The 19032-nt window shown below is 31.3% G+C and overlaps 2 protein-coding genes across 7 annotated transcripts; both read right to left on the bottom strand.

The window, feature by feature from the left end:
• Window positions 1–1620: 1620 nt before the first annotated feature.
• On the bottom strand, window positions 1621–7167 carry LOC107935871 (uncharacterized). 6 transcript variants are annotated; one of them, XR_005906110.1, is made up of 5 exons: window positions 6814–7150; window positions 6651–6724; window positions 6364–6409; window positions 5847–5893; window positions 1621–1898 (listed from the first exon to the last, which is right to left on the bottom strand). XR_005906110.1 is itself a non-coding variant. In XM_016868512.2 (4 exons), exons 1-4 carry the CDS (start codon window positions 6964–6966, stop codon window positions 1890–1892), a joined length of 282 nt encoding a protein of 93 aa, XP_016724001.1. In that variant the 5' UTR covers window positions 6967–7114; the 3' UTR covers window positions 1621–1889. The 6 variants fall into 6 exon arrangements, 4 of the variants coding, with proteins under 4 accessions (XP_016724001.1, XP_016723989.1, XP_040938583.1 ...); XR_005906111.1 differs by having other exon boundaries at window positions 6651–7158; XM_016868512.2 differs by lacking the exon at window positions 5847–5893 and having other exon boundaries at window positions 6814–7114.
• A 4956-nt stretch (window positions 7168–12123) lies between these two features.
• On the bottom strand, window positions 12124–17610 carry LOC107935891 (potassium transporter 10). Its single transcript, XM_016868521.2, is given in 10 exon segments — window positions 12124–13240; window positions 13384–13638; window positions 13754–13921; window positions 14034–14060; window positions 14063–14293; window positions 14383–14433; window positions 15406–15651; window positions 15915–16140; window positions 16465–16791; window positions 17284–17610. Coding segments are annotated over 9 exon segments (2385 nt in total). The 5' UTR covers window positions 16597–16791; window positions 17284–17610; the 3' UTR covers window positions 12124–12191.
• Window positions 17611–19032: the final 1422 nt, after the last annotated feature.

The raw sequence follows: 19032 nt of genomic DNA, 5'->3' as shown, positions 1-19032 counted from the left end.
TAACGTTCCCAGTTTTGATCTGGTCATAAGGTGAATAAACAAAAATTAAAAAAATATCTCCAATCCCCGGCAACGGTGCCAATATTTGATGGGCGTCGAAACCACCAAAAATAATTCCTACAAAAATAACTTTAAATTGTAGTAAAGAGTGGTAGTAGGGTTGACTCTATAGGGATTGGATATCATAATCAACTTCCGTGTTCACTTATGAACAGAATATTCATCGTGTCAAACATCATGTCAAAAGTCATGCCCACGACTTTAAACGTACCTAAAGTTTGAGAATGTTTAAGAAAGTAAATAATCTAATCAGCTTAAATAAACGATTTATTAATGTTGAAAAAAATGTAAACTAGAAATAAATTTAGACTTTTGTAAACAGATAAAATAAGCCTTAGCCATAGACTCAGTAAACTTCGTATCAAGAATCGATAAATTAATCTTCTCCTTCAAACGATAAGCTGGTTATAGCAGTTAAGAACGTCCTAACCACCAATTCTTCCTCTCATAATTGGTTCTGGTACGACTTAAAAATCAACCCTTACCAATTATATAAGCGAGATACACGTGTTCCCGATTCAAGATTCCAGCAGCCTTGCGTTCTGAAGAACCCAACTCGAATCAACAGCCTCAACCGCGTGAGTCGTTTAAACCTTATCACTTCTTCCTCAATTTGTTCCTGAATATCTGAATACAGCATGACCGACTCAAATCTCCAACTGTCAGCAAATATGACTCCAACCCAACGTACACTTTAACTTGAAATTGAATTTAACTTTAAGGGATGATTGGTCTATCTCGATACTTAGGAAAAAATGAATATCGATTGGAAGGATTTTTAACACGAATTCGTATCTCACGATTCCCGACTGGAAAGAACACCGGCCTAAGGCTAAGATGAAATTTAGTGAAGCATAAAATTATTCATGCTTTGTAAACTTGGAAAGTAATTTTGATGAAGGGGGTGAAAAATGGGAAAGAAAAACACTTGGAAAGCAATAAGCCCAATTTAGTAAAAACAAGACAATTGCAATTGAAACTAGCAGAATGCTTCACGCCAATTTGAAAGAGAAAAAGGAGAATATTCCAATTCCAAATTGAAGTAGGAAATAGAATTAAGTGATGATTTTTCAAAGAACATAAAAGGCCATATTTATATACATAGAGTTTACTAAAATTAGCCTAAAGTAAATTAATATAAAATCAAAATAAAAAATAAAATAAGATTCTTTTTCCTATTTTTGGCTTTTATATAGTTAAAATATTTGATGAGTCCTTGGCTTTCTCCACATTTTTTATTTAGCCCTATTTCAATGATTGTGTTTCAATTTGGCCCCCTTTTTAGCTTGTTTTTGACCAATTGCATCCTTGACAATATTAAATCATAAAAACACTAATTTAACAGGGATCAGTTCAGAAATAAAACAAATTAAACATAAGAAACCATGCAAATTAACATGTTGTCATAAACTAATTTTTGGCATAAGCTAGCAGATGATGATGTTAAATTTCACTTAGATTAAATTATTATTAGATTATGCTTAATTATGTTTTAGTTAATTAAGAAAATAATATAATTAGATTAACTAAAGGGTAATCCATGTATAAAAGAAAAAAAAATGAGTATAAATTTTCATCATCTTCATTCTTCTCATTGTCCACTTTGTCACTGGTTTTTTACAGTCCTCAAATAATTTTCCACATACTTCGCATTGTATTGGACTTGAAATCTTTCAGAAATAGCTTTGACAAATCGATTAATAGAAATTGCTTTGAAAGTATTAAAAGGCTTATTTCCTTTCTGGGCCTTCTCTGCTAGAATTTCAAGAAAAAGATGTTCCATCGGTTTTGTCCACGTAAATTGATTGGAGGTCCTTTCTTTGTTGCCCTTACCCATTCTACATTAATAATCGTCATTGTCAATCATTTCAATATCCAACAAGCTTAAAACATAATAAATCCAATATCTAACAAGCTTAAAACATAATCAATACCTAACAAATTCAAGACATAATAACTTCAAAATCCAACAAACCAAAATTTCAATATCATTATCCAACCAACATTAACAAAAAAAAAATTTAATACTAAAACATACATAACATAGAAACAATAACCCTAAGCCCTAAACCTACCTAATATTTCTAGTCATATAATCAGTCCACATAGTTTGTGCAATTTCATCTTTCTTAGCAAACCATTCTCTTGCTTCTTCTCTTTCTTCTCGCTCTGTGAGAGTTGGTATTAACAAATCAGACTTAGGCTCCTCTAATAATCCTTGATTAAGTAAATCACTAGGATCAACTCCCATTATATGATTATGAATGATACAACAAGCCAAAACTATATCTACTTGAGTTTGAAAATTCCAAAATGGTTCAGCATCTAATACACGAAACCGTTTATTAAAAACCCCAAAAACAGGTTCAATAGTGATTCGCAATGATGAATGTCGAAGATTAAAGAGTTCCTTTGCATTTTTAGGCCCCTGAGCACTAAACTCTTTTAAATGATATTGGACACCACGATATGGGGTAATATATCCATTTCGGATGCCATATCCAACATCAGCAAGATAATATTTACCTACAATTTTACAAAACATAATTAATACTAATAAATTATGAGCTTACTAGAACTATTTGGTATTTAATGATAATTATTACCTTCCGGAATTCTTAATCCTCTTGGGCATAAAAGTGCATCACTTAAAATACTAGAATCATTTGCACTACCTTCCCAACTAGCTAGAACATAGGAAAATTTCAAATCAAATGTAATGGTAGCCAATACATTTTGTGTCGTCCTCCCTTTACAGCTACGAATTCTTCGTTGAATGCTAAGTGGAACGGATGCATGAACATGAGTTCCATCTAATGATCCAATACAATCTTTAAAATAAGGATAAAACCTTGTATTGTTTTTTATTTCACTAGGAGTTGACTCATTAGATAATCTAATAACTAGTTTATACAATTTCAAAATAGCTCTCAATACAACCCTAAAATAACAGTGAATTGTCTCAGTTGATCTATAATATCTACTCGAAATCTTACATTATGACCAATTATATGTAAAAATATAACTACTTGTTCCCTAATATTCACAGATTTAGTTGATTGTAACAAATTATTCCTACTAAAAATATCACACAAATTAAAAAAGGCAATCGGACTTATCCTTATCACATTAATACAATGTTGGTCACCACTATATAAAATACTATTAATATAATTTTCTCTTTCATAATCTCGATTCACAAGAAGGTGAGAAGCAATTTCCTTCCTAATTTTTTATTTTTAATCCAAAGAGCCTAAAAGCTAAAACTGAAGCCACGACTCTGACAATTGCATTTTGATCTTGACTACAATCCATCTACACAAAATAATGCCACACAACTATTTGATCACTACAAAAAAGATGCAAGCTTTTCATAAGATCACATATATGAATAAAGTTACCATGACTAAAGTGCATACATACATATATGAAAACTGATATCTCATACACTAGTAGCTCATGAAGATATCTGATATTCATTTATAATTTTTAATAAAACAACGATATAAGTATCTGAAATGACCGGGAAAGTTCAACATGTTTTCCATGCACTTCCCCTTTTGTTTCCTTTTCTTATTATTATTATTTTGTCTTTTTTTAAGATTAATTGATTCATTTATAGCAGTGATATTATATTTAATGTAAGGATTAATGATTTAGATTGAAATATATATTATAAGGCATTGTTTAATAGTAAGAAAAATACTGTAGATTTTTTAATAAACACCCTATGGAAACATAAACAATCATATTATTAATATAGTGGTCAACTATTGTATCTAATATAATTTATTATTATCATAATGATACGTTAACTAACCTTAAAAGAGTGTGGTAAGTGCAATTTGCTACGAAAACCATTTACTATTACTTAAAGTAATCATTTTATGTTCAATTAATGCAATAACATTTTATATAATACATTGGCTTTAGTGGACTTTTTTTTATTAATATTCATTTTTTTCACTCTATATTTTTAATTATTTTTTATATATACACAAATTGAGCATTTCCTTTTGGCTGCCAAAGTTTTAATCATAGAGGGAGATGTCCATGTATCATCTGTTCTTTTCTAAAAAAAAAAAAAAGAAATCATATACCATCACTTGTTTATGATTGAACAAATAATCATAATCTTTTGGATCTTATTATACCCATCATGAACATGCAAGTAAAATAAACTCTTCAGCATTCTTTATATATTCTTTCAAAGAGTTGATTATTAGCATAATCATGACCCTCCAACTAATAAAAGCAATATTTGTAATCCTACCAAAATAACAAGTGTTTCTAAAAGTATCTTTTAAACATCATTTAATAATAATTAACAGTTTTTGCTTTGAATTTTCATGTAATAATAATGAAGTATAGCTTCTTCTTTTTGATAATTTAATAAGTTTTAAATAAATGAAAACTCCTAAAAATTAACATCGTATACTTATATTTGGCATACATACTTACTATTAATAATTTTTGTTTTATTTGGCATACATACAATTTCAATATTCATTCAATTCAGTATTCATTTCTACTAAAGAGTTCCATAGAATAGCATACACATTCAAATTATATTAGGAAAGATAAATGAATACAAGCTCAAAAACCCCCAAAATAGTTCTCATATTAAGCTTGAGATGATGTTAAAACTAAAATCTATCTGACTAATATATGTTGTTGTTGCCTATCAAGGTATTGGCTGCTAATTCTATGTACAGGACAAGCCAACCCCTTTTGGTAGACTACAAAGACAAAATTACGAGACGAGTGAAAGACTATTTGAAGCGATAAGGGTCATGGTTTCTAATATTAGCAGCTCATTTTCTGGGGAAAACTGGAAATGTGCATCATTTACAAAAACAACAAGCACAAGAATCAAGCACATTTTCAAACAAAATGTGGCACCAAATTACATTTTCATGACAAAAAACTAAACTTTAGATGGTAAGAAAACTAATCAGAAATAAAAATATATGAAAACAGTCAAACAAAAGCTTCAAAGCACAAAGCTTGAACCTTTCGAAAAAGAACAAAAACCAACAGTTTCCTTTATTTTCTTTCAGTTTCTCAGCAACCAAACAGAAAACTACTATGTTAAATCAAAAACCAAGAGAAAAGGGATGGTTGGGTACCTAGAGATGAAAACAAAGAAGTAGAAATAGATGAAGAAGAAACAGAGCGTGAACGAGTAAGTAATGAAGAGATTCTACGAGCTACCATGGCTACTCAGAAGAGAAAACAACAAAAGAATAATAAATAGAAAGAGGATTCTAGCATTCTCAATAGATGGAACAAATTCTATTTATTCCGTTTAAACTTGGATTAAGAGATTATCATGTCTTATTTCTTTCTCTTAAATTTCTAATTACAATAGATGGACTAAATTCTGTTTTAGAATGTCAATGTGATTATGGGGTAATTAGTGGTTTCAAAAAAGGTAATCCAACATGGAAGAAACTCCAATTCTAGCTGCTAGTTTATCAGATTTGTGAGCAAAATATTGAATCTTCTCTATGATTTAGTCTGTATTACTATGAGCAAAATATTTTATGCTTTATATACAAAGGCAATTACCAAACAGATCACAAGCATCCATAAAAAGTATGTTCAAATTTCACAGAAATAGGAAAATGCTTTTGATATTTTAACTTTAGAAGTCCATGTTAAAGCTATTTTGCCATTTTTTGGGGGGGAATATTTGGCTAATAAAGATAAGCAAAGAACCTAAACCTCGCATGGAATAAACAAAGAAAATTTTAAAATCACATAATCTGATTCACAGCACATACCATCAAACATGTGTTTTGGAACAGTGAAGTTTCAGTATCAGTATCAGCTGCAGAATTTATATAATAAAAAGGATTGATACCTCGGATTTTATTATGGCAAGCGCCAAGCAAAGATTATACCTTTCTAGAATGTAACTCATAAGATGTAGAAAATACTTCAAACAACAATACTCGAATAAAAAAGACTATAATTTGGAATAAGATGAAGGGCATCATAACCTAAACAAGCACATGATTAACTTCATCCACAAAAAATATCCAGTAATTAAAATCTTACTTTTATCCCTCGATCAAAGTAAAGCTTTGGTTTATATACATACAAGAAGACATACATCCATCATCCATTCAATGAACCAAAAGTAACCGGTTTAATCAGCCAAAAAGAAAAGTCCTTTTTTTTTTGGTTATCATATTTTAGAAATAGTTTCAATCAATTTCAACTCATTTTGACTAAAAATTCATTGAATCAACAGCTGAAAAATCTAACAAAAATTTGATTCAAAAACAAAAGAATTACCTGAAACAACAACAGAATCTTGCAGAACCGCAACAAGAAGATGAATCTGAAGAGAGATCAACAACGAAAAGAACAAAAATTAGAGATTTTTGAAATCGATCGGTTTCAATTTCAAGCTTGTTTCCAGTATTTCTCTTTTTTAAAAATTTGAGCTCGGGAATCCCAAAATCATTCAAGTTTCTTGCCTAGCTAAAGAAACAAAGAAAGGCATAAAATTTCAGGCATAAATCTGTTAAAATATGGACAAGTAAAGAACAAGAAGAAAAAAAAAGAGCTTTATGCCATACCTTAAGCCAAAACCCATCGAAGAGGAATGAGATTTGCTTGAGAAAGAGAGAAAGAGAGGAAACGAAACAGTAGCCTGAGAAGAGAAGATATGCGACGGACTAGAAGATGAAGAATGGGAGAAGGAAAAGGAATGAAGAACAGAAAAAGGAGAAAGACTTTTACCTGGATGAAGGAGAAACCAAAAAATGTCTTACAGAAATGAAACCCGTAAGACATTTTCCCTAAAACGTAAGGCATTTTACCTGTGTCTTGGAAAACATTTTCCAAATGAAAAATGTTTTCAGTCAAACAAAAACTGGAAAACCAGGAAAACATTTTCCAGAAAATATTTTCCTAGCAAACAAACGGACCCTTAATTGCAATATTTACACTCTCGACATTCGCACGTCGTGAGACGATCAGTTTTTGTTGGTGAAAACTTACTACCATGGAAGAGTAAGAAGCAAAATGTTGTATCTTGATCTAGTGCAGAATTAAAGTATAAGGCTATAGCACAATTCCACGTGTGAAATCATGTGTATACAACATCTATTAATTGAAATTAGGTTAGAGCATTCGTCACTAAGAAAGCTCTTATGCGATAATCAAGCAGCTCTTCATATCGCCTCAAATCTGGTTTATCATGAAAGAATCAAACATATTGACATTGATTGTCACTTTATTCGAGAGAAAATTTTGGATAAGTCAATTTTCATGGGTTATGTAAAGACATGAGACCAAGCTGTTGATATGTTCACAAAGGCACTTAATGGGAATAGGGTTGACTATCTATGTAACAAGCTGGGCATGACCAATATCTATGCTCCAACTTGAGGGAGAGTGTTACATATTCTTAGGATTGATTTTAGGGTTTTAATTTATTTTTTTTCTTATTTAGACTATATAGATTTATCTATAAACACACTAACTTAAAAGATGAAATACAAGTAATTTCTCCCCCTTCTATTCTCATATAATTTTTTTTCTTTGTTTCTTATAACATGGAGTAACAAAATGTTTAATAGTAATAACTAATTTGAAAATTTATCTTAATTAGAAAGACTAAATTGAGAAAAAAAATTAAAGTGACTAAAATAGGATTTTTCCTATTTTAGAGTGACCTTGGGTATAGTTTACCATATTTATATCCATCAATTTGTGATCTCCTAAAGGAATCTTTAGAAACTCTAGCTTATAGCCTAATTAAATAAACAAGTAAATAAAAGACATAACGAATTATTTGTCCGAAACCTAATCATGGGTCGGGCTGGGTTTGGATTGGGCCAATGTAAAATTTTAGGCCCGTTTTTAAGCTCGGGCTCAACCTAACCCAAAAAATGGGCTAAAAATTTTGCCAAGCCCGACTTGGCCCGACCCACATTAATTTCTTTATATAAAAACAAATTTATATAAATATAATACATCAAAATACACTAAAAACATTCAAATAAATGTTTCACAGCAAATTGAAAATATATTCAAAAAAGTCTTTATACTTAAATAATACTAAGATAGTTGCAACTTAACAAACAAATGCCTCTAAAATAGTACTAGAATTAATAAGAAAACAAAAGTTATGCAATATCCAAACAATAACAACAAAATAGTAGCAATATAATAGCAAAATTGCAACAAACAACAACAAAATAACAGTGAAAAATTTAGGCAAATTCGAGTCGGACCAAATAATCTTACTCGAGGCTAGCCTATTTAGAAAATGGGCTTTATTTTTTGTACAAGCCCATTTTTCGGGCCTATATTTTTGCCCAAACCCTCCCACTTTTCGAGCGGGCCTTCGAGCTTGGGCGGATGGCCTGACCCATGATCAGGTCTAGTTTGCCCCTGCAACTTTACAAAAGAGTTATTTTAACCCTCTATTTAATTTTTTTGTCTCTTTTAGTCCTTGAACTTAGGTGCAATCTAAAAATGACACTTCTTATCTCAATTTAGTCAAACAATAAGAGAAAGACTAAAAATTTAATATCGGTTTATATTATAAACGTAGCACAACCTAGCTTTGATAATAATATTTGAAAAAAATGGTTTGGAAAATAGTATTTTTTTGGCACAACAGAAGTTTAAATTTTTTCTTAAAATGAAACATTTTGTGATATTTATATATAAAATTTAACCAAAATTATACCTATGCTTTGTGTGAAGGCGATCTAGGTTGTTTCCAGGCTTTCAACCAGTCGATCTTCTCCGCCATTGGTTTCATTGGGTTTGTGTTGTCTCGCTTGGTTTTGGTCACATCGTCAATCACTTAATTTCTCTGATTCGGTAAAAAAATTAGCTTACAAAAATTTCTAGTTTATTTTCGGCTTACATGAATTTTTTTAAGTTTACAAAAAAAAATAAGATTAAAAATTAAATTTTACAAAAATAAAATTAAAAAATAACTTTCGGGAAGATGACAGTCCCCGATTTAATTATAAACCCAAAATTTATGGAAAATCCTAAATTACAGCCGATCTAATTTCTAGAAATCACAACATTCGATAAAATTACTTCATAACAAAAATATATAAAATATTTCATGCATTCATTCACATATATAATAATCCAAAACATATATATAATCTAAGAATGTCACTTCGTATCTCAAATTAATAGTCTGATTTCAATTGTTGAAAAATCGGTTTAGCCCTTTGTGATATTTATTGTAATAATCTTTAACTGAAATTATACTTGTGATTTTTGCGAACGCAATCTACGTCATTTCCCGAGTTTCAACCGATCGATCTTTTCTACTATCTTCAAACCTCGAATCACTTTGGATGTGGGCTCAAACGAATCAAACCAATACACAGAATGAAAATTTACAAAGTTAATTCTCTCTATTAACCGAAAACTATGAGTTTTCTTGCGAAAAATAGAGTTTATTCTCTAAAATAAATTGTCACTATTTTTTCAACAAAATATCAATGCTCAAAAAGTGTATATTATGCATGTCCATAGGTTAACTCATAGAATTCCTTTTTACAGAGAAACGATACAAGAGATCTTTCGAATAAGGTTTAATTAAAAAAATATTTTAATGGAAAATACAATATTCTAGTAGAAGTGGAATACAAGGGGTCGCGGCATCCTTAGTAAAATACTAGGGTTTGCCGCCCCTATCAAGTAACCAAGCCTATTTGTGTTATCCAACACTTATAATTTATCTAATCCATTAAATATTTTATATTACCCAAAATATGAATCAGTTAATTAATTTAATTAATTAACTTGAATAAATAAATTTCTCAACCCAAATTTAATTGTATTTAAGTCATGATTATTATGCTATATTAAAATCGATGAGACAATTAATTTAATTGCCTTATTTAACAAATATATGATGCCTAATTAATTTAATTTTCACTTCCAATTTTAATTATTTAATTACAATTAATTAAATAATAATTTGATGAAATTAAATTAATTTTTTAAATATTTTTGTTATATTTAGTGAGAAAACACATTCACTATGGATAATGATACATGCTATTTATACTTATCGATTTCATTCATTCCACAATCCATCAATTCTATATGCAATCCATTTCGAGTTATCTCAAGTTAGCGTAATGACTAATTGGACATATACAATTAGAGATCAAATAATTTTTAATTAAGTTACGACTCTTCACCTATTAATTGCAACTTATTTAATTATGAAGTCATTCCACTATAGTACCATGACTGACTTGTCTTTTATTATATACCATTATGAAAGCTATTTTTTTAAGTGCTCATCTAATGACCTTATCATAAGTGTATTACCCTAATAGGATATCCTTAATCGCTTTAAATAAAATTCATTCTCCTAGTATGATCCTATTTTATCTCATGGTTTCCATTATATCTCTGAAAGTCAATTACTAACATATAGTAATTAAATTATGTCTTATGACTAATGACTAGTGGTCATGTTCTTTTTTTTCATCAATCATGTAATAGCAATAAGAGGATATATTTTATCCTTTAGTAGGTTATGAGTTTCATTGTTGTGGGATGATGCCACATCATGCAAAAGTCGTATACCTAGTGCACAAGTTTTCGATTCCTTATTTATTTGAACTCAGAATTTTATTTACATTAAAGTATATGTCACGCATAAAAAGTCCATCATCTACTCAGGACTATGGTATGTCACACTATAAACGTCACAAATGAATAAATTAATAAAGATATAGGATAAATTCAACTTGGGTCTTGTCCGATTGTCAATCCAGACAATAAAGTCTAGGTCTCTATCTTTTGAAAGTAATTCGCTTTGATATCCAAGACAAGACATTTCATCAATTGGACTTGATAGACGACATAATAATTTTTCAATCGATTTACTTAGTTTTGGTTAGACTTTGGACTGTTTAAATTATCTACTAATATAAGTTGTTTTTTCACATTATAATCTGACCACATGAATCCAAATTTGTGTGTGCAATGCGGTGCGGTACATTTAGCTTACTTTATGTCTTACACTAATATATCGCAACAATATCTAATTTCACCGTCACTTCTGTTTTTACACTAACGGCAGATAAACGCACCGCTCATCCAAACGCACCGTTATTAAATTTGCTTTGTATTTTAGAAAGCTAACTAAGTGGACTGGAGCTTTTAGCACCAGTCAAGATATCTGTATCCAGTGCAGCACGTTTGTGCCACTGCAAGTGTCCCAAACAGTTATCCAAATAACTGTGGTGCAGTGAGATTAAAAACCGAGACAAAATTATACGAAAGATTTCAACACACTGTATGTGCGATGAATCCAAAGGAACCCTTAATTGGGTTATTAAATGAATGCTTCGTTTTGTAATTAAATTAAGAAAAGGAAAATAAATGTTAAATTTAAAAAAAAAAGTATAATTATTTGTAGGTCCCTCATTTTGAACTTTTTTTGACAAATAGTGCCATGTGGCACTCCTCCATTGGTCCACATGTCAATTTGTGTTAGGAATTAACACTGCTTAAGTGAGATACTGAGTTGCGGAATAAAAGTATAAGTACCACATTAGACAAGTTGAAACTATAGGTACCAAATTTGAAAATTTTGTTAAAGTATTAAGTCTTGTTTGATTGACCATTGAAAAAATAAATCAATTGAAAATTAATATTTTCAATAATTTAATTTTGTACACATATTTGATAATTTTCTATAGAAAAATGTAAAAAATAATAAGTAAATCTAACTATATTCCGTAATTAATTTTAAGTGATATATCGAACAATTTTATAACTTAAATTTTCTAACACATACACAATTTCTAAAAAAATTCAAAAACATTTAAGAAATTGTTTTTTCTTCTTTTCAAAAATCTGAACATTTTTGTGAAAACAAATCTTTCAGAATTTTCTAAAACCTGGGTCAGAAGATAACTCTCATGAAAATTAAAATCCAATTTTGAGGTTTATTTGAGTTGACATCAAAATACTTGGATTTGTAACAACTGCCTACTAAGAAAGGATTTCAATGAAATCTACTTGGGGTGGAGTGGAGTGAATAGATTAAAATGTAATTTACTCCTTTTTTTATTTATTATTAAATCAGCAAAAATAAGCACTTGCACTTACACTTACACATAAAATACCTGCCCTACGTTCAACAGACTCTCATGAGGAACATTGAATATCACACTATGTTCCCTACATATCTTCCTAAGAAATGCATATACATAATCGATTGCTATTTTCTTGTAAAATCTTGATTCCCTTCTTGCCCTCACCACTGTGTTCCCCAGAATGTGTACCACCCCAGCATCCCTACAGCTATTCAAAAATTCTAACTCATCTGTCTCCATCTGGCTGCTTACGTGCTCCGACGATCTCACCGTCATGCTCCCATGCATTGGAGATTTCGCGGGCACAATTGAATCCACTGATGAAATTGTGGTATCTGCATAGGAAGTAATTGTGTTGCCATTGCCATTGTTGTTCAACAGACCTTCTCTTGACCGCTCCGTTTGCTGCCCATACAAGCTATATTCATCCGAATCCGAACACCCTTCCATCATTGACTCGAGCCGCACAAATAAGAAGAGGCTATCAAATAGCTTTTTCTCAAACTCATCATCTTTCTTGTGAAGGTCTTTGTAGCCATACCTAGCAACACAGCGAAACATGTGGAAATTCTTCGGTCCAATCCGTTTTACAAGGAATCTTTCTTCTTCTGGAACAGTGTAGACAGGAAGGTATTTCACACAGACGAAAACAACAACAGAATGGATCGCAGGTAGGTTAGTTATGAAGTGGGAGAAAATGTGAGGCACACCACTTGCTAATTCAGTGTATACTAATCCAATTCCAGGAACTCGAACGAGCCCTAAACTAGGGCCGAGCCCAAGAATCCATGCCATTGAAACCTTACTATGCATCTCAAACTCATACCGCTTCAGTGTACCATAATGCCAAACATACATTATGAGCAAAAAGGCTGCAGCAATAACAAGAGGAACCCACCCACCTTGATCAACCTTGAAGAGTACAGCAGAAAAGTATGTGCACTCTACAACCAAGGACAAGCCAGTGAAGAGGAGGACAAGAATCCAATGACATCGCCAAACCAAAATCATGATTAAAGTCATAAGTAACGTGGTTACCAACATGACAATCACCACAGCTGTCCCTGCAGTAATATAAATTATTATACAATTGAGGGCAACTCTTTCTCAGGTACAACATACATAAATTGAAATGATCCCACAAGTTTACCCAAGAAGCTAAAATGCATTAAGAAACTTTGATAAAAGTAAGCAGGGATGCACTTACCATAAGCATTTCCAATTTGGTTTTGGTTCTTGAATCCAGCAGTAACAGCAATGCAAAGGATCATGAGGATCCAATTAATATCTGGAACATATATCTGGCCAAGGAACTTCTTTGATGTATGTACAACCTTCACTCTAGGAAAACAACCAAGCGCAAGGGCTTGTTTGATAATTGAAAAGGTTGCTGTTATTGTAGCCTGACTTGCAACTATAGCGGCAGCAGTAGCAATAATGAAAACCGGCCAATATATGCTCTCTGCATTTTAAACAAGCAATTAGAATCTGCAAATAGACACTTACCACATTAACGAGACAATTTAGTCCATATCAGACGGATTTATAATGACCATAAAATAGATATAAGAACAAACCAGGGATAGAGCGATAAAATGCATCGACCACATGGTCCCTGTTACTCATAAGGTAGGCTGCTTGTCCAGAATACGCTAGGAGAAGGCAAGGAAATACAACTACAGTAAAAGCAAGTTGCACAGCTGCAACTGGAAAATGAGATAGATCTGCAAAAAGTGCCTCTGTACCTGTAATGATTCATTAGTCATCAAAATAATGTCACCAGCTTTGCTGCGAGTTTATGAGCTTAAAATTGATAAAGAAAATAATTGGGATATAGAGATATGATAGTAAGTTTACCTGTGATGCTAAGCATAATACCCCCAGGGAGGTCCATCCATCTTTCCCTCCCCTTCTAAAATACCGGTAGATGTATACAGGTGAAAATGCTTTCAAAACACTGCTGTCGTACTTCCAAATATTATAAATGCCAATGCCTCCAATTACAAGAAACCAAACAAGCACAATTGGGGCAAAGAGCCAGCTAACTTTATCTGTACCGTAGTGCTGCAAGCTAAATAAACCTACTAATATTACAACAGCCACAACCACAACAACACCTGCATAATGGACAAAGAAAATAAATAGTGGCATTATAAAAGGGTGGCTAAATATTGTAGAATGAGTTCAAAGAACAGTAAGGAGATACCATTGCTCATGCCTGGATGGTCCACTTTGATGCCCCCAGCGGCTGAAAGAACTGCCAAAGATAGCAGAGAAAGTCGTGTGCTGACATTAGCATATCAACAATATTTTACACAACTTCCATACAGTAAAATTGGTTTAAAAATATAATACTGATAAAAAAAACAATGGTAATAAATGGTAATGCAGGCGGTTAATGACATCCGGAATATATACTTTTATCTCAGCTTTAGTAGGCATGGTAGCCTCAATAAGCAAGTCTTCCAAGTTTTGGCATTAAGTAATAAGTATCAAAGTAAATATTTCCAAATTAGATAGACAAACGGCCATTTTCAAGAAATAGTGGAAGGGAACATTGAGGATGAGTTCAGAAGGTGTTTGCCAAAATTCATGGTTCTCTATGAGCTTGCTCATGTAAAATGTATTAGTTTCTGAAAACTTATCAGATATAAATTAGGACTCCATTAACTTTTTGCATTTAAGAAAAAACTTGATCAGAGTTGAGCTATCGTTGGATTTTAAATAAATATTTTTCTGTTAGAACAGCAGGCAAGACAGTCCATGTCATTTCACTCAACTAGATTGGTCATATGTATATCTCCAAAAGGCACACCTATTCTGTGTATCAAAATTTTTAATATCAACCATAATGGAGACCTTAACAGAGTAAAATTCTGAAATGTAATTCTTCCATCTATTCTCCAAACGGTACCACTAAAAAGTAACAGATCAAGTGGATAAGAAAATTTTCATCTGATGGGTTTGATAAAAAATGCATAATCAGTTTTCAGAATATAGGAAGACCTTCATGCTACAAATTAAGAACAATTGACAAATAAAATAATGCAGTAAGTAAAATTCCATCGACTTTCTTATAAAAACTGGGTCAATGTATGTAGAGATTTTTTCTTTTTTAATTCTTTTTGGGCATGAAACAAACAGGAAAAAGACAACAAGAAACGTCAGGTATATTGATCCTTTTATCTAGTCATTGGAGTTCAAGCATGAGAGAGTATAAACAAAATACCTGATATTGCCGGCGTGAGTATTCCATCACCAATGACCATACATGTACCAACCAGGACAAGAATAAGAAGCGCATTCTTCCTTGAAACATGTCTCTCCAGCCATCTCTTTGTTTTAGCAGCAAATGATTGTTCGTGAAATGTAGAACGACTATAAGTTGTTAGCTCCTCATCAGTCCTGTGTTGATTAGGAATGGTTTTTATTTTCGCATGTCTACAGAGCAATGAATATAGAGCAAATGTCCCACCTGCATGACAACAAGGATGAGTGTGACTCCAATGGTGCCTCGTGAACATCAGAAAGGGAAAGATCCATTCTCAGCAATTAAAGATAAGTATATGAATTTAGTGTTAGTAGCATTGAAGTGCACTTGGATAAAGAAAGAAAGAAATAATTGTTAAAGCCTATGGTCCTGCATGCTGTGATGCATCAAGAAGTATTTTGTTTATCAAAATCATGTCTCAGATTAAATTATAACATACATATCCCCATCCACGGATATCAGCTCACCTTGACCATTGTCATTTGCTTTACACACAACAAACACATACTTGAGGAGCGGTATAAGAGTAAGGGAGTATATAATCAATGAAAGAGCTCCAACAACATCCTCTGGATCTTCAATTTTACCAGGAAATGTATTGTAGAAAACATAAAGGGGAGAAGTGCCCAAGTCACCATAAACCACTCCAAGACTTTGGAATGCAAGCCGCAGAAGCAATAATGCGGAGGATTTCTATAGGGAATTGAAACCATATCAGAAACTACAAATAATCTCATTAAAACCCATTTATTTAAAGCAAATTGAAGTTCATACACACTAGACTGCATTTATCTCATCTCAGACAAACACTTGAAATGCATAGAAGAGTGAGAGTTGGGAACTAAAATTTGATCCAAAGAAAGGGCTCTAAAATCAGCTTCCCTAAAATGGTAATGTCGGATTAACATGAATCAAGAGCTACTTTATTTCAATTAGCTGCAAAACAAACCTTGTATGTAGACAAGAAAGACATAAACAGAGAGGAATTCAAAATGGAAAATAACAATTGAAACATACCTTCTCCTTGTACATGTTTCTAAGCCTCCCGGCCTCCTCATCCATTGGCTGATCAAGCTTCTGATCCAAATCCCACATGCTTCCCCTGTTGTCATTATCTTCATCCATCTCAATTCTTGAAGTCATTTCCATACTGAATCAATATAAATTCTCAAGCTATGAACAAGTACTTAGAGCTTGCTCAGTATCCGCTGGATTGATGCCGATACAACTCAATTTGAAAATCCCAATTTTATTTTGCAGGAAATGAACCCAGCACTTCAAATCTAATCTTCACTTGAAATCCATGAAAAAGCCGACTGAGAATTAGAAGCCGCCACCAAAATCCTGCAAACCAATTGAAACCAGAAATATTAATCACGATAAGCAACAGAAAAAGACAAATCCGATACCCGATATCTAACCAAAATGTAATATCTTGGAACTGAGAGGATCTCCAAAGGCTGAAAAGAAATTAAAAATCTCAGATTAAGTGGCACAACTTCAAAGTTTAAACCCCGCACTAAGGAGGCTAAAAAAATAGACCAGAAGTTAAGTCTTGGAGACATCATCTATATACCAAAAATGAAGAAACATTCAGTAAAAGTGAAACCCAGCAACCGAATGAAGAACAGAGCAGCACCAGGGATAGATCACATACATAGTTAAGCAAAAAAAATGATTAAAAGGACATCCAATTATTACTCTTTTTCTTCCTGAACATTCATAACAGCAAAAAGAAGACTCCCAAAGGTGGGGTCAACCTGAATTTCGACCACAGGATCATCTATCACCAAGAACAAATGGAAGCCGAAGTAAAAAAATATTTAACAGACCTACCCTTTTAAGCAGAACTGAGTCTAAGATAATCAATTCAAAAACCCAAAGTTGGTTTTGCCTTGAACAACTCTAACTTCAAACACAGATACAAGAGATTCTGTTTTGTTTTTGCAGGTTGTCAGTATTCTTTTCTTTCGAACTATGCATAAGCCAACGGTAACAGCTAAAACTCAAGGCCAGCTTTTTTTAGATTGAGAAAAAATACTGCGCTTAAGCCTGAGAAGTAGTAGACTTTAATTGTCCAAAAAAAAAAAAAAGAAAGGGTAGTAGACTAGTTGTACTTGGCTTTGGTTTTTGTTTTCTTTTCACTATTATTCTGCTGAACACGTTTCTTATGCTTACATTTGATTTTATATCTATAATATAGATTATTCTAACTAATTTGCATAACTCAGCATCTTATTTATTCCAATTCAAGCTTTTTTTTAGTACGTGAATAACAGTAAATAACCCATAACTCATTAATATAATTATTTTAAAAAAATAATATAAACTTAATTTTAACATAAAAAAATCTATGATATAGTATATAAAATATATGTTTTATTATGAAATTTGAAAATATTATATTAAATTTATTAGGATTAATACAATATTTAATATATGAATTTGACTTTTTTTGCTTAATTTGGTATCTGCATTTTCTTTGCCTAATTTGATACAAAAATTTGGTATTTTTTTACCTGAATTTATTAAATTTTATAGAAATTATGTAAAATACTAACCGCGTTAATTTTTTTTATGCTATAAAAATATTTCAGTATTAAAGGAAATTCATGTTTAACAAAAATTTATTGAGTTATGCTTAACGAAATAGTATTAAATAAGAAAAAAATTAAAACCCAAATTAAAAGAAATTCATTATTTTCAATTAATAAAATAATTAAATAAATAAATAAAATTAAAAGTAATTGAACATAGAAAATACAAAAAGATATCATATCATCTGCCACATATCGGTCATCAATTGATTATTTTTGCTACCTCATAAAAGAAACTTTTTTAGTATGTTGGAGTAATTTGTAAAACATTTGATAAGTATCAAATTGAACAAAAAAAAAGATTAAGTACCAAATTAAATAAAAAGAGTCAAGTTCAAGTACCAAATTAAACTCCAAAAAGATTAAATACTAATTTAAGAAAAAGTGTTAAGTTTAAGTACCAAATTAAGAAAAAATGTAAAATTCAAGAACAAAATATTATATTAAGCCAAATTATTATAATAAATTGAGAGGTCAATTATTAAAATAAATTTAAAAAGTTTGGATTTGAAAGTTATTATATTAGGTTGGTTATAATGAACAGATTCGCAATGTTTTACTAACAAATTTGTACTAACAAACAAATAAAAATATGAAAACAATTATAATTAACCGAAATAAAAATAATTTTATTATTAAAAAATAATATTTAAAGTAAATTATCTAATATAATTTAAAAGGTAATATGTAATTTTTTTTGGTGAATTTGTAGATTAAAAACAAAATATGGATTACAAACATTAACCCAACCCCCTAAGTGGGGATACTTTAAAAATTAGCACCTCGTGGCTTCCCCATGTGTTAGCTTGACTAGCCTGTCAGACTCCTGATTGCCTTCTTTAGAAATATACAAAATACTTCAATGACTAAACTGTGTCAACAACTGAAAAATCCTCCTTATCAATGCCGATTTAGGTTTTCCTGTAGGTCTCTTTTGAAAAATCGTAGCTACTTCAAGACTATTAGTCTGAATAATCATGTGATCATA

This window comes from Gossypium hirsutum, chromosome A12 (assembly GCF_007990345.1).
Source record: "Gossypium hirsutum isolate 1008001.06 chromosome A12, Gossypium_hirsutum_v2.1, whole genome shotgun sequence".
Lineage (NCBI taxonomy): Eukaryota > Viridiplantae > Streptophyta > Magnoliopsida > Malvales > Malvaceae > Gossypium > Gossypium hirsutum.
Note: the sequence above shows the minus strand (reverse complement) of the source record. Positions and strands in the feature narration are given on the sequence as shown.